The sequence below is a fragment of the Grammomys surdaster genome, unplaced genomic scaffold (genome assembly GCF_004785775.1).
Source record: "Grammomys surdaster isolate TR1022 unplaced genomic scaffold, NIH_TR_1.0 125690, whole genome shotgun sequence".
Lineage (NCBI taxonomy): Eukaryota > Metazoa > Chordata > Mammalia > Rodentia > Muridae > Grammomys > Grammomys surdaster.
The window spans coordinates 1448189-1470579 of NW_021620526.1; the positions used below are offsets into that span (position 1 = coordinate 1448189).

The 22391-nt window shown below is 41.0% G+C and overlaps 1 protein-coding gene across 3 annotated transcripts in view; it reads left to right on the forward strand.

Annotated features, from left to right (window-relative positions):
• Cd99l2 (CD99 molecule like 2) overlaps positions 1–22391 on the forward strand; it is a 72465-nt gene that overhangs the window by 23665 nt on the left and 26409 nt on the right. For 2 of the 3 annotated variants that reach the window (XM_028787994.1, XM_028787995.1), the window contains exons 2-3: positions 19668–19730; positions 20297–20365. In XM_028787994.1, the coding sequence (XP_028643827.1) occupies positions 19668–19730; positions 20297–20365 (132 nt within the window). The remainder of the gene's footprint in view (positions 1–19667; positions 19731–20296; positions 20366–22391) is intronic. The other variant, XM_028787996.1, reaches the window with a different exon arrangement.

Below are 22391 nucleotides of genomic sequence, written 5' to 3' on the forward strand. Positions count from 1 at the left end.
TGTGTGTGTATATATATATACATATATATACATATATATGCACACACACATATATATGCTATATATTAAATAAATGCAAAATATATTTATAAAATAATCCTTCGCCTACATAGGTGTAGAATATCACGCTTTGCCTTTGCGGAGCAAAGGTTTCCTCTTTCAAATTAGCTGCCCCTAAGTCATCATCCACCTCACACACTGGGAATTCCCAGCAAGCATTGCATCTTGTTATGAGTAGCAGTAATTAGATGAACCAGAATGTGACAAGGGGAGTAGAGCGATAAAACAGGCAAAGTAATTTTACATTATTTCCAGAGTGGCATCTCATGGGAAAACTGCTTAATGTGCTGCTTGTTTTGTAAGTTGGGCAAGCATTCAAGTGTGTGTCTCCAGGGCACTACTTTGAACCCAGGGCTAGAGAGAGAGCTGACCATCTCTACTGGTTTCTAGTACTGTTAGTATAGGTCAAGAGGATAAGATCTCTGGCCTGAGTGGAGACTGGTTCAATCACTTTGGCTAAGGGACCACCCGTAGGAGGGTTGGCTGACCAACTAAACCTTACTGAAAAGATAGGGAGAATGATTTTTTTTTAAAATGAAACAGTGTATTTTTCTTTCCCACAGTCCCTGCCACCATAGTCCAGAAGTTTACAGACCATAGTCATGTAAAAAGTCATAACTCTACTTTATGAAGAATTCAGAAAAGCATATGTTTTTTTCACATTTTTCTATTTTTTTTTCTAAGTGTTCTTTCCTTAGTACTTGGGGCTTTATTCCCAGCATTTTGGACTTCCCTGCTCTTTCCCTAAAACCTCTATCCTCCACATGTGGCTGCTTGCTGGCCATGTGCCTGACCTCCATGGTAGCTTAAGGAGCATGGCTTGTTCCTTCTCCTTTCTCTTCCTCTGGGGAGCTGCTAGGGTTTTACAGTTTGCCAGTCCTGTGATTTTTCTTTTGAACTCTAATAAATTGTCCCTGTGGTTCCATTTGAGTCTATTTCTAAGTTCTTTTATCCATGTGACTAGGAATCCCAAAGGGGATCTTTATCTCCCCTGTATCACTGTTGGAGAAAGACTATAAGAGTTAAACTTGATAACACTGAACCCCGTGGTCAGGATTTGGAAGGAATACATAAAGGATGCTGAAAAGAAGCATGCTCTGGCTACTGGGCTGTCCGCTTTTGGCTCATACACTTTTTAGGTGCATTTGCAAACTTGACACTAGCAGTAATTGCCAGATTGTGGACAGGGCCCACATGACCAGGTAGCTTTGGGCAGGGTGAATATGGTACACTGGGCTGTTCTATTTAAGTGGGACTGGCAGTCCTGCTTAGAGGTGGTATATGGGAGGATTTGGAGGGAAGAAAGGGAGAGGTGTTGCAATTATAATCTCAAAAATAAAGGAATAGGCTCATTCAGGGCTTAGGATATAAGTCAGTGGTAAAGCAATTGTCTGGCATATGAGAAGGCCTGGAAATAAATACAATAAAATAAACTTCAAAAATTGAAAATATATAAAAATAAGTAAAAGGCTCATCCCCTCTGGTTAGTCTTCTTTTTCATTGTCCTTATTGCTTATTGTATATTTATTTAAATCAATTAAATACTTTATTTGCTTACAGTCCAAATGTTGCTCCCATCCTGTCCCCCTTCACAGACTCTCTCCCCCTCCCCTTCACCTCTGAGAGAGTGCTCCCCCCCTCAGTATCCCCCCACTCTGGGGCATTAAGTCTCTAGGGGATTAGAAACATCCTCTTGCACTGAGGTTAGACAAGGAATCCTCAGAGTGAGAAGGTCCAGACATCTGAGACAGACTTGCTGATGTCTGGCTTTGTTTTACTTCTTACTTACTTATTTTTCTATCACCATGACAAAATGTCACGACCAAGGCGATTTATGAAAGAAAACATTTAGTTGGTGTCTTGCTTACAGTTTCAAAGGATGAAAGTCCTGCCACAAATGATCATTGCAGTCATCAGCAGTGCTTCTCCTCCCTAGTCAGGATAATTTTCTACAACCTAGAGTCTGTTACCTTGCATGACTAAAGGGGTCTTACAGACAAATTTAATTTATAGGTCTTGAAATTAGAAGATTGCTTGAATTATCCAGCAGTGCCAGTGGCATCATGAGGGGTGATCAGTCAGGACAGGAGCAGAGGGTGGAGCAGTACTCGCTGAGGATAAAAGACCATGAGCTAAGTGATGCAAGTAGCCTTTAAAACATGGACTAGGCATGAAAACAGACTGTTCTTCAGGGGAGCCCTGGGGAAGATTCTATATGACTTGCTAGTGGTCAGATTTTCACTCACTTTAGACTTGTGTCTTTCAGAGCCAAGAGATCACAGTGAGTAGTGTTTGCTCGAGTGCTTTTGTGTCCATGTGGATTTCTGCATTCTGTTAATGAATGTGCTAGTTAAAGAATAGAAAATGTGAGCTCTGTGGTCTAGGCATCTGAGTCCTGTGTGTTTGGAGATAAGCATACTATGATTAGTTGCTGGCCTTAATAGTGAGGTGTCTATTACTGAGTCTGGCTTGATTCCTGTCTCAGGGAAGCAGCTGAGCTAGGGAGAGGCTTAGGAAGTTGATGAGTTGGATTCTACAATTCCATGCTAAGACAACAGATTGTTTGTTTGTTTAAGATAGAGTCTTGTATACCTCAGGATAGCCTCAAACTGACTGTATAGCCAAGGATGACCTAGTCAACTCCCAGTGGCTGTCTTCATCTCCGAAAGTCTGAGATTATAGATGTGCACTAACACCCCAGGTTTATGCTGTGTTATGGTTCAAACCCTGGTCTTTGTGCAAGCTCTCTACCTACTGAGCTACAGCACAGCCTCAGGAAACTTTCTTTGGACTCTTTTCCCTTCCTCTCCAAACTGATTAAATATGTGCCACAATCCAGATATGTCATTTCTAGTGGATTTTTTCCTTGCCTTGTACTCTTAAAACATCTATATACTTAGTGTCCCCATACAATCCAAGGGCTTGTGGTGTATGTGCAGAACCAAATGCAGAGTAGTAACAGGAGAAAGGCAGGTAAGCAGCTGCACTTTTATTTGTTTATAGCATTAAGTAGTTTGTTTGATTTGTTTCCTTTACAAAACTGGGTGATTTACAGATTTAGTTGTCTTTGTCAGGCACATTCAGGCCAGGTCATATTCATTGGAATTACCATGTAGCCCAAGATAAAAATCTCCCATTTTCTGTAGCTCAAACCATGATGTTTTCTTGCTTTTAAAGGATTTGTGTTGGTGAGAGCAGCCAGATTGACAGCTGGCTGGATGACACATAACTCTCAGGATAAGGTTAAAGTTTAGCATGTATTTATGGCCAAGGACTGGCTCATACTGTCTTTAACCCTGCTGCTCAGACTGCTCAGTCACTGTAGAGTGCTACACTAGCAGCCAAGGCTGTGACCCTCTGACTGTGTACACAAATATTGAATTTGAATGGGTGTAACAGAAGCCATAGTCTGCCATTGAGTGTCTCAGACTGCTCAGTCACTGTAGAGTGCTACACTAGCAGCCAAGGCTGTGACCCTCTGACTGTGTATACAAATATTGAATTTGAATGGGTGTAACAGAAGCCATAGTCTGCCATTGGATGTTTGTGGTAAGAGGATTTGAGCAAGCCACTTACTGACAGTATGACATCTATGAATAAGTTCACGTAATGAAGGCTGCACAAGTTGAATTGAAGAAGGGACAGAGAAGAACTGGGGGTTGTGGTGGGGAGGTGTCTTTTAGTGCCAGCAGGCAGTGACCCTCAACAGAGCCAGAATAGTGCTTTGAATGCTTCTGGAGTCAAAACACACAGCATTTCTAACGTCTAAAGTATGTGTGGATCAGTATAAAAGCTTTCTCTCTCTCTCTCTCTCTCTCTCTCTCTCTCTCTCTCTCTCTCTCTCTCTCTGTTTCTGTTTGTCTGTCTCTGTCTCTGTGTCTATCTTCATTTCTTTCTGTGTGTCTCTGTGTCTGTCTGTCTGTCTGTCTGTCTGTCTCTCTTGTGTGTGTGTGTGTGTGTGTGTGTGTGTGTATGGATGGTAATCTATGTAGGTTACATTCAGACTTAAATTCTCCTGCTTCAGCCCCTGAATTAAAATAACAGGCGTGCAACACTGCCTATCCAAGCTTAACTGCAGTGAACCATCCTCTCCTTTCCTCCTCTCCTGTCCTTTTCTTCTCTTTCTTTGAGATAGAGTCTCACTTTGCAAGTGACACTGGTCTGGAATTATACATAGTCTGAGTTGGCCTTCAGCTTATGCCAATCCTCGCTCTTCACTCTCTTGGGTGCTGAGATTGCAAGCATGTTGTGAGCAAAAAGGGAAGAGGGAAGCATTTGTGCCTTTTCACAATATCAGAATCTACTGAACAACAGTGCATTCACAAAATAAGACAGTTTCATTGGCAGAGTTTGCCAGATTCCAGTACTTTCCTCCATAGGCCTGGCCGAGGCAAATATGGGCTCTTTTACTTGAATCTTAATTTCCAGTATTAAGTTTTAAGTCACACATTATATATTATACAGCAAAGATCTCTCTGTGTGTTTGTCTCTATTTCTGTCTGTGCCTTTATATGACATATTGTGACTGTAAATGGTTAAAGAGGCAGAGTTTCAAAGAAGCCTGAACAACCACAGCTGGGAAACTGACTGAGATACACAGTAGTCTCTGTGGGGGCAAGATAATGAACTAGCTAGAGATTTTTTTTGGAGAGACATTGGGGCTCCTGGCCCGCTGTCCAAAGGTGTGGGTTCTGGATCAGAGGTTTGAGTACAACTGTACAGTTGAATCCAGATGCAGACATGAAAAGGCAGGATGACAGATGCTGGCCTCCGAACTTATATTACTCAGATCTTTGAAAGGCCACTGACAAGAACATCAAACAGCTAGAGATTGACATCACTAATCTGAAGAAATCCCTCGTTTCACTGTCTGAAGAGACCTCCTAAAATCGCAAAGATCCTTATTGGACTTGATTTACTCTAGTACAATAGAAAAGACTGTATACAGCTCTTGACTGTATACAACCCTCAAAGAAGAAGGTTGCCTTTATGTAGACAAGACAAGGAGGGTTAAAGAGAGCATGAAATAGGTAGTGAAGCCTAAGAAAAATCAGAGAGAGAAAGAGACAGTTGAATGCTGGTACAAGAATTGATTTGCAGCCTCTCCAAGGTTGTCAACCCTATTTCCTTCCATCTTGGAACCATTATTTGGGTTCTTTTTGCTTTTTTCTGCTGGTCCCTGGCTCTCAAATAGGCGGACTAACTCTGTGATACAACAGATAAATAATTTGGTAGCAAAACCTACTCAGATACATTATCATAAGTTAGCTATGGAGGACCACGAGACTCAAGATGAGGTTGTTACTTTATACAGGGTGTTTCCAAAACCCATCTCCACTCAACCTAAAAAGGGGGGACTTTTTCCCCTAGACCAAGCAGAGAGGAGCCAACCAGAACCCCCTCTGACAGGCAATCTGAATTCTTGCTTAGGCTGCGAGGCTAAGCACTGCAAGGGAATATAAATAAAAGATAAAAATATCTCTCTGGGTTCCCTGAGGGACAAGCCTGACTGCATAGGGGTTGATGTCAAAAGTATCCCCTCTCCAGGAAAAAGACATCGGGACAGGTATGGCCCTCATGCCTCACTGGACAACGACAGGGAGACTGGAGCCATTACAAGGTCCCCTTCAAATACTGGAGGTCAGGCCTCTATCCCTGCCTTCACAAGTTTAGAATTGCCACAGCCCTTCTATACTTAGAGAAGGGAGGAGATGTCAGGGGCAGCCCTGCTTACACACTGTAGGCCTAAAATCAGCCATAGGCTGATCAGCAGTGGGCCTGTCATACATGTATACTAACACCAAGTCTTGGGTCTCAGTGGAAGAACATTGAAACAGATGGCTATAAGCTAATGTCAACGGGCAGCTTTTGTGGAAATTTATAAGCCTGAGTGGTCATGGACCTTGTAAATAGGTAGCCTTGGCAGACAATACCAGCTTAGATGGGGACAAGCGAGTCATAGGCAGAGTCATAGTGACTTGTCCCCTGAACCTTCACCCAGTCGATACCCGGTTCTGAAGATATCTGTATTCCCCCTGAGCACCCACACTCCAGTGTCATTCCCTTCCCCACATCCTGCCTTTCTGTGTTTATACCCCTGTGTGAATTAATTATGATTTGAGAAAAAAATTAAAAAAAAAAGGTACAGACCTCCTTAAAGTAGGTACCTTAGCATGAAGGTTCAACATTTGAATGAGTTCAAAGGAGACCAGCTACATCCCAAAGAAGACTGTAAGTTCTGTTCAACTTCCCTTGCTTTCCATGGATGCTATCCTGATGTATAGTATTATCTGGCAACTGAGTATGATGTTCTTTGAACACCACGTCTGCAAAAAGAAACCAAAAGCTATTCCCAAATTTTCTCTTTGTTCAAATTCAGCATTAGGAGGTAGAATACACTGCCCTAAAGTGTAATGAGTCAAATCACCTAATGAATTAGTTATATATTACTGAATAGTAACTATGCAGAAGCATGACAGCCTGAATAATATGCATTAAGAACCATGTATGTTTGTATGTTTGCAATCTCAATCCTCAGAAGACTGGGTGAGACAATTGTGATTCTGAAGCCAGGTAGGTATAAAATGCTAGTTAAAGGTTGATCTGGCTTGTATGCTGTGAGTGAAACAAACAAACAAACAAACAAACAAACAAACAAACAAAAAAACCCCAACCAACCAAACAAACAAAAGCCAGGATTCCAACCAGGAATCGGGGAATGGATGTTCTTAATGACTTAGTGACCTTTTGTTATTTGTAGATCAAGACTTGACCCAAATCCCCTAGAGTGATTACCTCAGTCTCTCCACCCCTAGAACTTCATCTTTAGATCCCAGTTAATAGAAACCTTCCTTAGGGGAAATGTTACATGTACTTTATAGCCTGCCAACCTCTAGGCTATCTTCTATTTTCATCAGAGACCACAACAGATCTTAGGCCCAAAGCTACAGATCCCATCTTAATGGTCCAGCTTTATTATGTACTTAGAATTGGAGTGATTGTTGCCTTGAAACCTTTTTTCCAAATTCTGTTTTGTTTATATATGCTTGCAATAAACCACCTGCCATCAGACTCTTAAAAAAAAAAAGAAAAGAAAAGAAAAGGCAGGATGAATGGACATCAGATCCACAGCCAATCCAGATTGGGGAACAGGAAGATTATGGGCAGGCAGCAGCTCAAGAAGGCTATATGAACTGAGCTGAGCTGAGGCCACTCACAGTCAGGACTTTTCTGTCTGTAGGTCCCTTGACACCTACAACAGGTGCTCACTGGATGGTGATTATCAAATTGTTAGCTGTCTATTTCTTCATGGGCACAGGTGAGCCAGCTGAACTCTACTCTTGGTGTAGTTTCTCTGATAAGTTATCAGGCCTGATTTCCTTGACATGATTTTGCTATGTTCTTGTATCCCGATAGTTGCAATGAACCCTGGTAAACTTCTGGAGTAACATTTTATTCTACTTCCAGTAATAAGTCATTTATCAGTTTATACTGTGTGGGTGATAACTGGACAGATTGTGCCCATGATGTGCCTACCTCGGTGCACACTTAACCTCTGTCCTCCTAACTCAGTCTCTCAGGGTAGAGTACAACCTGAAAATTACTGTGAAATAACTGAAGCAGGCACAGCCGGATCTCAACAAGGCAGGAGCCACCATACCTGGCCAATCATACCATCTTTAATCATTTAATCATTTCATTTTCCCCTTTGTTTTCCTATCTATCTATCTATCTATCTATCTATCTATCTATCTATCTATCTATCTATCTATCTATCTATCTATCTATCGGAACTCAGTATGTAGCCCAGGCTGGTTTGGAACTTACTGTGTACCCCTGACTGGCCTCAAATTCATAGCAGTCCTCATGCCATAGCATTGCAACCAAGTATTAAGATTAGAAATGGGGATCTCCACACCTGGCTCCTTAACTATTTTTAAGTGTATAGTTATAATGCGCTTTTAAATGGATCTATATTGGAATTTCCTGCTTTGTTGGCACTGCTCTGGTGAGTTCTGTGAAGCCATCCGGAGCTAAAATGTGGTATTTCATTATGGCTTTTATCTAGATCATGTGAGCACTGTCCTTTGGACAAATTAAATATTAAAGTGTCTGGAGAATGTGAGAAATTGGCTTGGGTGTCAACTACTTTGTCATCAGTAGCAATGATTTCCGAAGAACTTGATCTTCAATAGGACTGTAGCTAAGTAAATGGAATTTCTATTGTGTACCCAATCCTTGCCCTAACAGCCTACACTCTGATCACCATGACATAATGCTTGGATGGCAGCAGAAGTTTGATTCAGATGAGTCTCTCTTCTTTCCCTTTGCCCACATGAGCTTCATTCTCTGGTCAGCAATTTGGTCCAGATAAAATAGCACCAGCCCCCAACCACAAAGTTTCTGCAAGAGTTGATTATTGCTCTTGTCCTAAGGGTAGTGGTGCTTAGCCACTGTCTCATAATTGAAACAAACATTCCCCCTCTGGTGCCTAACAAAAGTTAAAAGGTCCAGGAAGCTCATGAAACTTAAAAGATAGAGTAAGCTTAACCTCACAAAACACACAAGGCTCAGGAGATCAGTCTTATATGGACCTTTGGATGATGCAGCTGTCTGAGTTCTTATTTTTGTGTGTCATGTGTATGCTATGCATGTTTGTTTGTGTAAGTACTTGCATACAAGGGTTGTCAGAAGACAACCTCAATTGTAACCCTTGCCTTCTACCTTGTTTGAGTTAGGATCTGTTGTTGTTGTTATTGTTGTTGTTCACCGCTCTGTACACCAGGCTAGCTTTTCAGCTACCAGAAATTCTTCTGTCTTTGCTTTCCATCTCACTGAAGAACACTGGGATTTACAATTTCAAATGCCATGTATGGCTTTACATGAGCCATGAAGAAGTGAACTGAGGTCTTAGGCATCTCCTAGTTCTATTTACTTTTAGATCTAATTCTTATCTCCACATTTTTATGCAACTGGACTTGATCAATTTTGGCGTGTTATAGAATTGAAACTTTTCACTATTAAGCCACCTCCTATACTTTTTGCCCCTTGTCCTCCCATTTGCCCAAAGTATCTCCTATTCCATTGTCTGCCTTTGAACACACCATTATTCCAGGGACCTTGTGTAAGTTCTGTCATGTAGTATGTATATTCTATGACTTGTTTAATTCATTTAGTATACTTTTGTTAAAAAAAGAAAGGCTCATCTCTGTTATAATCACTTGCTGATTTATTTATAGCTAGAGTTTGAAACATGGGTCTCATAGGTGCTAATAAGCACTCTACCAGTAACTTATACCTTCAACCTTCTTGCTGTCATTTTATTTCTAATTCTTGCTTATATTTTCTAAAATTTGCACAGCTAGCATGCACAACTTGAAAATAGTCTTTAAAGGCACATGTAACATTGAGAGGCCTAGATGATTTAGGGCCAGATCAGGCCACATGGCTTTGAAGACCATATTTAGACTTATGGAGTTATAGTCAGTGTCGAGCTTTTGAGCATGAAAAGTGATGCTCCAGAATGTATTTAGAGAGGAGAAAGAAAGATGTCTACCCACTTGTGATGTGGAGACTGTCTTGGAGCCTATTTTCTACAAAGTGTATTATCTTGAAACTCCTGAGAAGTGGCATGTGGCTCAAGAAAAGATGTTTTCTGCTAGATGCAGAGAAGCAAGTGGTCCTTAGTTATTCTATAGAAATGAATTTATTGTTTTTGGTGATGACATGACTTTGGAGCATGAGAGATATATGCAGCGTGGTTTGTAGGATTTGGACTTGGACAATAAGTAATGTGGGCAGCTGTGCGAATCAATGAAACTGATGTGGGCCCTAGGACTAGCATTTGGCTATGAGCCGTTGGAAAGTGGCTCAAAGAGGAGGGAACAGAGCCTAGATATGCATTTAATAAGTTTAGTCATGGAGAGGAGGGAGATAAAACAGCAGGACTGAGATGGAAAAGTGAAGTCAAAAGATGGCTTTCTACTTTAAAAATGGAAGATGTTAAAAATAGATGGAATGATATTCCCTCAAATCGATCTGCAGATTCCACTCAATTCTATGAAAATCTCAGCAGCCTTCTTTTGTGGAAATGGGCAGGATGCTCTTAAAATTCACATGGAAATTCAAGGGAGCCAAAATAACGAAGCAGACTTGCCAACTAAAAGAAAAGTTAGTGGATTCCTAGTTCCCAGTTTTGAAACTTACTACAATAGTAATGAAGACAGAGAATCTCCTGCCCCCACCCCCAGTAGGGGGACAATGTGTATGATTAGGATTCCAGAGAAAGGGATGGGCTAGGGCCAGTCTGGGCCATTGTCATTCATTACCTTTCCCCCTCTGCTGGGCTTAGCTGGGTGGAAAGATGGAAATCTTGATGGGGTCTGAAATGCAGACTGGGATTCTCTATGAAGGCCTGCTTATGAACATGGAAGAGACGCCTATGGATAGCACTGCACCTCATGAAGTGACAGCTTTGCTTTCTCTTGCCTCTGAGGTTGTATGAGCTCCATTGGGCTCTTTGTGTGGATTGCATTGGGTTCTGTCGGTTGGCTCATGGGGGCTGTACACAACCCAGGCCTCAGGTAAGCACATTTGTACTGCCTAATGAGCTGTCTTATAGTGAGAGTCTACTGCTACAAGCTTGAGGTAGAATGAGGAAAAACAACCATATTTATTTAGTTAGTTATTCATTTATTTAGTATGTGGGAGGGTGTTTGTGTGTGGAGGAGGCAATGCACATGTGTGTGAGATGCCCATGTATGTGAAGGCCAGTGGTCAACCTTGGTTTTCATTCCTCGGGAGTCAGGGTCTCTAGCTGTTGTGAAATAGTAATGTGATTGCCCTATCTTCTCAGCTACCATCATCTTTATCTCAGATTAAAACAAATGGATTGGACCTAGTGATCTCAGAGGTTTCTATCTTCTCTGCCAGACTCTGATTTGCAAATGTTCATGTAAGAACCAGATGCAACCTCCAACTCCTCCTTAGAAATTACACAGAAAGCCAGTGCTGCTTATACTGGCTGCACGAGAAGGAAATGCCACATGAATTGTTAGTCTAGAGGCTGTGGTTAGAGAATGGCCTTGTCTGATACACTGGCATTCTTGTGCATTGACTTCCCAGGCTCATGTCAGAATGTTCATCAGGTAGGGATGAGTTTAGATGAAAACATGGCTTTGTTGTCTCTGAATGTACTACACGTTTGAACATTTGAGCAGAATGCTCCTTTAAGTTATAGTCAATTTCGTTGGCTCTACTTAACACCAGATATGATAATAAGGATAGTTAATTCCTGTGTGTCAGGAATATTTTGATAAACAGTTTATGTAAAATGACTAGTTACTCCTCATGCCACTGAAGTGGACTCTCTGTTCTCATATCCATTTTACAGATGAGAAAACTGAGGACTTCAAGTGCTTAAATTTTTTATTAGTCTTTTTGTAGTGTGTATCTGTGTTCATATATATGTGTTTGTATGTGTGAGCATGTCTGTGAGTGTGTAAGTCAGAGATTGATTTTAGTGTCTTGCTTACTATTTGAGACACAATCTCTCAATGAAGGCAGGTTTCTGATAGGCTAGACTGGATGGCCAGGAAACCCCATGAATCTTCCTTTCTCCAGATCCTTACCTCTGGGATTCCAGGTATATGCTGCTCTGCTTGGGTTTTATGGATGTTGCACTTAGGCCTTCATGATTACACAGCTATCTACAGTGGTGAGTGGGAGAGTTGGATTTGCATCTGGAGTGGCTCTCAAGCAGGTCATCAGTACTGTTAAGTTTCAGTGTTATCTCAGAACAGCCTTGCCTCCATGTCTTAACAATGGTTTTACCTTCAGCAAAGCCCTTGGGAGTCTCAAGAGCAGCATACCTCAGGCTGTAGGACTGTGCTAATACCTCAAACATCCTGATATCTCAAGGCAGAGATTGTATATGTGCTTTTATTTCTATCATGTGTATTCCACCTTCTGGAGAGGGACAGGCAATCTGATATGACACTATCTTTTGAGATATACGAACAGGTCACCTGTGTGGGATCAAGTGGTTGCTTATGGACACCTAAGCAATGACTAGATACTTGGTGTTTTGTATCTCTGTGGCCATTTCCACTTCTGTTACATAATTCATTTTTAATTAATTTATTTTGAGTGCATGAGTCTTTTGACTTATGTGCATGTACAACATTCATGCCTGGTGCCTGTGGAGGTGAAAAGAGAGGGTTTTGGAATTGCAGTCACAGAGTGCTGTGAGCCATCATGTGGGTGCTGAGAACTGAACCTAGGTATCTGCAAGAGCAGCTCTTAGCTGCTGCATCTTCTCTCCAGTCTTCATGTGGCCTAATTATTAGCCAGTGTGGCCAATGGGCCCTCATTTTAAAGAAAGAGCATATGATCTCTAAGGCCCTGGGATACTATCTGGAGACAGCTACCCCTCCAGTCTTTGTTGAGATGTAGATTAGCGAACATAAAATCCACCATTTCAATATCTATTCTTCAGTGTTTTCAACAGAGTCACAATGATGTGCAGCCATCCATCTGGTGCCAGAAAATGTCTGCCACCCTAACATGAAGCCCATTAGCAATCCCTTTATCTCCGGCTCCAGGCACCCACTCCACTTGTCTTCTCTTCTCAGCTCTGAATTCTGTGCAGAGGGTTCTCTTTGTGGACATTCAGTACACAGTTGTGATTTTGTCTGTGAAATCCATCATAAACATGCTGTTTTCTATATAGAAATGAAGAATGAGATGCTCCTTTTAATTACACACTCATCAGTGAAGTGACATTTATAATTTGTACAAATCCTCCCGAGACATTGGAAATCAAACAGCTTGCTATATAGGATACTATGATGTTTCCTGGCAATATACAAAACGACTTTGAGCCCTGGTGCCTGTATTTGAACAATGCCATGTTTACCAGTGTTCCTCTTCCCTAGCAGAAACTGGAGCATGGGGTGCTTTGTGCATACTTGAAATCACTGGCTGCTGCAGTTGAACTGATGATGGTGCTGACTCCTGGCTTCTAGTGAACCACTGCCTTCCTGTCATTATTGTCCTCTCTGAGAGTGGTTTAAATTTAATCATGAAACTAGTTGGAGCTCAGATGGTGGTGACAGCAAAATGCATTTAGTAATCAGAATAAGAAGCAAGCTATTTTCACATTCCTTAGCAATGCGCAGTGCCTAACTAACCCAGAGGATATTAATTGCTCAGCATGCTTTGAGGTGCAGAAGCATATATTTATCAAGACAATGTGTTCAGGTCTGGATTGAGTACTGTGAGCTAGAATGCTGCACACATTTCAGGTAGCATTCTTGGTTTGTGCTGGCCTTCTGTGACACGAGGCCTAGATACAACACTTATTTGTTTGCACTAAAAAACCATGAGTTATTTGTACCAGAGACATTTGGGAATTTGACCATATATACCTTTATGCTTTATGCTATGGAGTTCACATGAGCAGTTTTCAGCAATGTTGCCATGGAACAGGAGTGTGAATTTATTTTAATGACCTACAGCCTTACCTTTTCTTACTTGTGGCCCCAGTGGCCCTCTGCCCAGAGACTGAGGGACACAAAGCCTTGCTAGCAGCTGTGCAGGTGAGGCCTGAGTTTAATGGTGAGCATTATTCACTTCATATATGATTCATTTCAGGGGCCAAGTTTAATTTAATTTTTAAAAAATGTGTGTGGGTATATGTAGGTATATGAGTATTCATGTGTGTGTGTGTGTGCCTGTGAAAATATGTGCATGTGTGGAGGTCAAAGGTCAACTTCAGGTATCATTCCTCAAGAGATACATACCTTGCTTTCTGAGCTAGTCTCTGGCTGAGACCGCAGAGTCATCAATTAGGCTAGGCTGGCTGGCCAGCGGGCCCCAGGGATTCACATGTATCTGCCTCCCCAGCCTTGGGGTTATAAGCATGTACTGCAATGCCTGGGTCTTTTCTGTGGGATCTGGAGAGTTAAACTTAGCTTCTCATGCTTGCAGAGCAGACACTTTGTTGACTGAGCCATCTTCCTTGAGTCCAAGTGATCAAGAACTATGCCGCAGGCAAAATAGCTGGCACACAATTTGGTCTGCAAAGTCAGATTCTGATTTTTTTTAATTTATTTTTTTAATTTTTGAATTTATTTTATGTGCATTGGTGTTTGTCTGCATACATGTCTGTGTGAGGGTGGTTGATCTCCGTTTACTGTAGTCACAGACAGCTTTGAGGCACCATGTGGTTGCTGGGGATTGAACGTGGGTCCTCTGGAAGAACAGTAAGTACCCTTAACCTCTAAGCCAACATTGACCAAGTCTGTCTGTTTTTTGTAAGTAGTAAGTAGCTTTGTGCCTTTGGAGTTGTTTAGACACAGACACTAGTCCAGATGCTCGCAAGGGAGTGGTATCATGGCTTTCACTGACTAACATTGAAATACAGAGTAGGTGTGTGGTGGCTGTCACTGGATACTTGAGAGAAACTGAGCTCTGCTTATATCCCAGCATTACCTCTGAAATCCTTTGCTAGAAGGTGGCCCAACATCCACTTAGCCAATCAGCAGGCAGGAAACATGCCCCTCTGTAGGGGTGAATTTGCCCTTGGTCTAAACCCCAAATGGATTTTCACCGAGTTATAGTCAGCACTATGCACTGGTAATTGGGGAAGGGGGCAGACTGGTAATTGGAGAAAGCACTCACCTAAACATTAGTTGATGTTTCACTTATTTTCTTTTATGTAGTGAGTGGCTGCCATGTTGGACAGGGCATGCCTGTAGAAGATGCATTTACCTGGAAGAGGATGCTTTCAGGATGAACAAAGTGAAGTGGGCAGGAACAACAGAGGCAGGAGTGATTAATTAATCAATCCCAAATGCAAGGCTGCTTAAGGGTCCATCAGTAGTGTCTTGAGGATCATATATTTCCATCAAGTCTTTGGCAGGTACTGGGATACAACCAGCTCATGACATCACGACTAACAAGGGCTCACTTTGCCTTGTTTTACAACCTTCATTAAGATACTACCCTGGCTTCCCACACCACTTCTGGTAAGTCAGGTTGCAATGGAGGTCAAGTTTATTTTCTCTCCCCAAAAGAGACAGTGCTAGAGTACAGACTCTGGCTATCCTGGTGTGTTGGATAGAATCAGAACTTTATTGAGCCTTTCAAGGACACACACAAGTTCACAAGGAACATTTTAAAAATTCTTCTCTATCTTTGACTTTGAAGAAGACCACCATTTGGGACAGGTATTATCAGCTTGTAGTGTGGTTTTCCTATCAAATTCTTAGTGACTTTCTGCAGTGGATGAAGTAACTTTTCTGGTGAATGCTGGAACACTGCTCTCTCAGATTCCAGGGCTTATGACTTGTGAACTAGACTTAAGATGAATCAACTGCTTTCTAAAGAGCATACAGGATGCCTACTGGCAGCCCTGACAGAATTGAGTTAGAGCATGGGTGAGCCATGCCAGAGTGATACCCCTTGCTGTATGTGGTATATTGTAAGGACATCTGTGCCTGTTGGGGTTTTAGTTGTGCTGGGTTGTAGGTGTTCGCCATCTTGCAATGTTGAAAATGAAACCCAGGGCTTCGTGCATGTTCCTTAAGGGTCACACTACTAGATTACATTCATTCAGAGATGGTTTGGGTCTGTTGAGTTCAAAGTCAATAAGAAATTACTTAATAAACATTACAAAATTGTGTCTTATTGCTCTTAACCCCTTACCTAATGAAATGTGGCCAGAGTACGTCAGGAGTGGTCAGTTCTACATGTTATTAGCTCAGTCTACTGTTGTGGAGTGTTTACTTTTGTTGTTCGGTCGTAAAGTAGGGGAAGAGTATTAAAAGAAGACTCAGTGGAATGATTAGGTTTATGGTTTAGGAGACACTGATACAGAACCTTGAATTATTGTAAGAAAAGTACATGGACATGATGAAAATTTAAAAAAAAAGGTAGCAGGCTGTACCCTGACAGGAAATAGTTTCTTCTTCTTGACCCCTGTACTTAATTCCCTAGACATAACCTGTATTAGCAGCTCTCATGTGTGAACTTCTAGAACATTTTTATGGTTGAGGATTTAGGTATACACATACAAATGGAAGAGCATTTCTCTATCTCTTGCTGGATTTCAGAACATATTTCATGTCAGTATACAGGCATGTCTCATGTTTTCTAACCCAGCAATGCAGTAAGTTGTTGTGTGGAAGAGCTGCCTTTCACACAGCTAGTCCTCTCTGATGACCACTGTCCTGCCTGTGCTTGCCTTTGCTGTTGTAAGCAGAGCTACAATGGAGAACTTGGTGCACTCTACCTTATGTCTATGTTACTGTTTTTCTCTAATACATATTTAGAAGTGCCATGATTAAGTTGAAAATGCATGTATAAAATATTTAAATGTTGAAATAACTACAGACTTCTAGAACCTTTGCAAATACAATATGAAGAGATTGGTACTCAACTCTCTTCGATGTATATTGGTTACCTGATGCGCTGGTAGCCTCCAGTCTCAGCACACTGGACTATACTTCCAACAATCCAGAGCATGTTCACTATGCCAGCATCTGAGTCTCTGACTGGTTGTTCAGTGCTGAGAGCACTTCCTTTGGGGGATTTTGTCTATTTCAATATTGAACTTTACTACTGAGGTAAAGTTTATTTTAGCTGAAAAATAATAGTTGTCTGTATTTATGGAGCACACTTTTTGAAACAAGGTCTGTGTATAACCTAGCCTAGCCTTGAACTCACAATCCTGCTTCACCCTTCTTTATGCTGGCTTGCAGACATGCTCTACCAGGCTTCTTCCTAATGGTCAAGGTCCAGGTCAAGTATGTGCAGGATCCTGGTCTCCTATTCACAGAACTGAAATAAAGGCTTATGTAGATTGCAAAGCACCAGGAAACTTATGGCCTTTCTCTGGAACAACAAGCCAAAGTAAGCTTTCTTCCTTATGTTGCTGTTGCTCATGGTGTTTTAACACAGAAAAGTAACTGACTCAATGGCCTTTCCTTCATCCCAGCCCCTGTCACATGCAGGGGAGAAATGGCAGCAGGTGTCCAGGGCAGGAAGCTGAGAGATCACATCTGCAAATGTGAAGCAGAGTGATTGGGAATCGAGGCAAGGCTACAAACCCTCAAAAGTCTGCATTTCTAGATTCCATATACGCAATATCTTGAAACATTCATCCATCTATGTTGCTGTGAGTGAAGCAGTTTCCTTCCCCATGCCCCCGATATGTTATACATACCATGTTATTCTTCTTTGTAGTGCTAGGAATTGGACATAGGTCTTTGCACATGCCAAGTAAGCATTGTATCACCAAGCCACAACCCTAGTCTAATAATGTTTTCTTTATTCATTTACCCATTGATAAAGCTTAGGTTATTTCCCATATCTTGGCTACTGTGAATAATTGTGCAGTGAGCATGAGAGTGCAGAGGCCTCTGACATACCAACCTCAGTTCCCAAGTTTGGTATAACTGGATTATATAATTCTGTGCTTACTTTTCAGGAGTGTCCATTCTGTTTTCCATATTGGCTATATTAATTTATATTCCTCCCAACAATACACACAGATTTCCTTTTCTCTATAGCCTCTCCAATGCCTGTTATCAGTCATCTCTCTGATACTAGCCATTCACTAGGTATAAGATAGAGAAGCTCTGTGAGTTGTTTTTGTGATTTCTTCTCTCTGCTCCTATCTCTTTGTCCTTCCCTTCCCTTACCTTCCTTTCCCTTTTGTTGACAGAGTCTTGCTGTACAGCACACAGACAGCCTCTGAATGGTGATCTTCATGCTTCTACTTTCTGTGTGCTAGGATTAAAGCTAGCTTCACTGTAGTTTCAATTTGTGTTTCCCCAAAGATTAGAATTGTTGTACATTATCTTCTAATTCATCTGTTGACCATAAGCATCATTTCTTTGGGGTAAATGTCACTTAATTGCATGGGTCGTTTCTGTAGCTATGGCGAAGCATTTTACTTGGCTGCAACTATGTTAGTCTCCTTGTTTTTGTGGTGCTGGAAATTGAACCCAGGGCTTCCTACATGGTAAGAGAGCACTTGACCTTTAAGCTACACCTCACCGTTGCAGTTTGCTTTTCTGCGGATGCTTTTGGAATGCTCTTCAGGAAACTATCAACCAAACCAATGCCCAATACTTCTTTTAGTAGCTCTTCAGTTTTGGGTATTGCGTTTAATGAATTACAAATTAAGTATGACTCAGTTACTGTACTGGAATAAAAATCTAATTTTATTCTTTTGTGTTTTCCCACCAGCAATTCCTGAAGACACTATCCTTAACCCTTTGTGCTTTTTCAGCTGTCTGTAAGAGTTACACTTGGATTTATTTCTGGGTTATATGTTTTATGCCACAATTTTTTTGCTTTTATTTTTGGCAGCTTTGTAGCATAAAGGTTGAGTATCCCTTATACAGATCATCTTGGATTTCTGACATTTATATTATACTCAACAACCCATAGTTTGAAATCAGGGGTATGGTCATTGACCAATGTCTGCCCTGTCACTTTCCACACTGGCCACACAGGGCTTTCACTTATTCTGAACTATGTTCCAGAAGTGGGGTTAGAAGCTCATGCTACCAAGTGCTACTTTTACTTGGGTGGCTGGGATGCAAACTTGTGTTCTTACACTACCATAGCAGAGTGGTCTTTGCAGCCAGCCTGATTTTCTAGTTTCTATTTTATTTCCATTCTGAACTTAATTTTTTTTTAAATGTTTTGCTATGCTTGGCTTTTCCATTGGTCTATTTTCTAGCTTTCTAAGGTGTAACATAAGGGCTATCGTGATGGAGACTTTTCTGTCAGGACTGCTTTCAGTTTGAGTATATTGTTTTTCCATTTGCCCTTGTCTCTGGATACTGTTTGGTTTCCCTCTTAATGTGTTTTGTTTATTTGATTGTTGAGAAGAGGGTTGTTTCATTTCTACATATTTGTGAGTTATCTCTGGCCATTCAGTTTTAGTTTCATGCTGTTGTAGTCAGAAAAGAGACTTGATGATATGATCCTAGTCTTCTGTAATCACTGCTGGGATGTGCTTTGTTTATTAACACATGATCTGTGATATTCCCTGTGTGTGTGTGTTTGCAATGGTCTGTACATACTTGTAAAACCCACTGTTTTCTTGCTATGCTTAGATCATCCATTTGATGATGGAAGTTTTCTATTACTGTGTTACATTCTTTGTTCATATCTATTAATGATTGCCATATAGGTTTGGGTGCCTGATGGTGGAGACATATATCACACACATTTTGCCTTGTTGATGAAGTAGCCCTTTTGCATTATATAATGATTTGTTTCTTTCTATCACGTTGGAGTGTTTGACTTCTGGCCTATTTTTTCCTGTTGTAAGTACAGCTACCTTTGATTTTTGTTTTCCATTTGCATTCCCATTCCCTTATGTTTTTAAATGACAAGACAATGTCAAGAGTATATTTTAGCATCAGCCTCGGTGGTTGAACACTTGCCCGGTGCATTCTAGTTTCTAGGTTCAGTTCTAGTTCCTAGGTTCTAGCTACAAATTATAATAGCAAAGACAAAGAAAATATTGCAATGTTACTGTTCATTTTAAGAACCTCCTAAACTTAAAATTGTCTTCTCCTTTGTAGGATATGGAGACTCAGATGAATTTAATCTGGAGGATGCACTGAAAGAAACTTCCTCAGTAAAGCGTGAGTCAAGCAAACAAGTTCACAAAGCAAGGACTAGTGGTCCACCGTGTTACACTCACAATCTTGCCTTCAGAAAAGCAGACACACACAAGATTAACTGTATCTCCATCTACCTGTTTGTTTTTGCTTACATGTGCTAGGCTTGTGTCATATGTGTGTCATCTTCCTTTTTCATTTAGTGTATATTGAATCCATGAGAGAATGTGCATCTGGCTTAGCCTCTTCCCTGCTGTACAAGAAGAGAAGTTTGACTTGTTTCATTTTTCTCATTTTTTTTTTTTCTGTTTTGAGACAGAGTCTCTTAATTTAGCCTTGGCTGCCCTGAAATTCTCTGTGCCGACCAGGCTGGCTTTGACTTGGGTCCTGTGCTAGAGCAACAGTGACTCTTGGCCACTGATCTGCATTTCTAGCTTCAGAACCCATGTCATTTTATCGTTCCTCAGTGTGATCCTTACAATGGTCTCAGGGACTGATACCAAGACTATTTTCATGATGTGACTTCTGCAAACCGTAAAGTAGCTGTTACATTTTACAATCTGCTCCCTTGTCCTCCCTTCTCCCTTCAGAGAGATGGGACCACTTCAGTACCACGACTAGGAGGCCAGTAACAACCAGAGCCCCAGGAAATCCAACAGGTAACAAGGCTTGCCTGAAATGGGAAGTGAGGAAGGCAAGACTCATCTGAGAAGGGAAGTGAGGAAGGACTCATTGGAACTTCATCTGGGACAGTATGAGAAGGAACTATGTAGAGTTTTTAGCTGCACATATGAAAAGCCAGCAAAGGCACCCGTCTGACTGTTAAATTTATTTCAAAAGAATCCTGTCTGGTTGGTTACTGTGCCTTATGTGAAGGCAGTGCATTTTATTTGCTTATTGGTTTGGGTGAGGGTGATGGCTGCCAGAAACCAGGTACCAGAGGCAGAAGGGGTGACCTGGCCCTGACTGGAGCCTCAGGCTATCCCCATAACCCCCCCCATAAACATGAGCCATTCATAGTTTAGCAGAGTGAGATAGCCTCAGGCCACAGGAGAACTCTTCAGTGAAGAAGCTCAAACATTTTCTCTAAATTCTCCAAGTTTTTTAAGATCTTGAGAGAATTTGTTTATGTGAGTCACATCTATAAATATTTCTCATCTGAGAACTTAAAACTGAAAAACTGTTATTAACCTAAAGAAAATAAAAAGCCATATGCATTGACATATGTGGCAGATTTTTATGAAAAATAACTGTGCTTATAAGATGAAAATACAATTTAGAGTGATGAGTGACATTATTTTACAGTTTTCTGTAATGTCTGGCTTAAATAGAATATACCTGGATTCTTTGTGTGTTTAGTGCTGTGAGACAGGATATTACTATGTAGCCCAGGACTGGGACTCACTATGTAGACCACAATTTACTAGGTAGACCAGACTGGCCTCAAACTCACAGATATCTACGTACCTGCCTCTGACCCCTTATTCCCTGTGCTGGGATTAAAGATGTGCATCACCATACCAGGCTTCGCCTGGATTCTCATATCTGCATCTGTACTGAGCTGTTATAAGTTCCTGAGGTCCAATGCAATATGTGAAGAAAACCCAGGCTCATGCAGATATACAATAGAAAAAGGAAAAAATAACTTAATATCCTTTTATTTATTTTTTCATTTATTTATTTATTTATTTATTTATTTATTCATTCACTCATTCACTTTATATCTCAATTGCTGCCAGTTTCCCTGCTCCACTCACACAGTCGTCTCTCCCTCTGTGTCCTTTCCCTTTCTCCTCTGCAAACTCATTTGGAATAAAACAATAGTTTAAAGAATCAGCTAGATGTTGAAAAGCTGTTCATATCACAGTCACCAGAAAGGTTTTTGAAAATTCTATATTTTATTTTAAATTCCAAGTTTTGTTATTGGCAGCAGATTTGATCAGGGTACCTGGAGGGATGATTCAGTACTGAAAAGTACTAACTGCTTTTTCAGAGGATGATCTGGCTCTGTGAGCATCTGCATGGCAGCTCACAGCTGGCTACTGTTCCAGCAGATCTAACTTCATAGTCATGAAACTGTAGCACAGATTTGCTTGCAGGCAAATCACTCATATACATAAAACAATTTTTAAAAACTCAGATCCTATCAGGGTTTGTATTCAGGTAGTAGGAAATTCTATTCATTTGCAAGGAAATGTCTGACACATATTCAAGTTTGCATAATAGTTGTTATTTAAATTAAATCTTTAGGTAGTAGTCTTGGTTTCTGTAATTCAAGAAAAGCTATCTGCAGGGAAAAGTGCCTCATGCTGCTGAGAGTGTGTCAGTCTGTGTATTTAGGGTGTTCTTTAAACCATTCGAACATGCTTCTATGTCAGAGAGAATTTGTATTTTGTTCACTTAGTCTGAGACAGGGTCCCAGTAACTCCAACTGATGTCGAAAATGCCATTGTAGACCAGGATAGCTTTGAATTCACAGAGATCCAGCTGCCTATGCTTTCTAAGTGCTGGCATTAAAGGTGTGCACTACAACCAGGCCATACTTCAATAAAAGTATTTCTACTTTGTAGTAATTTTCCAGTGCTGCTAAGCACACTACCCTAAATAAATTTAGCAGTTTAAAACAATATTCACTTTTCTTCTACATTTCCCTGTGATGAGTCTCAAATTTATTTTTATCCAGTG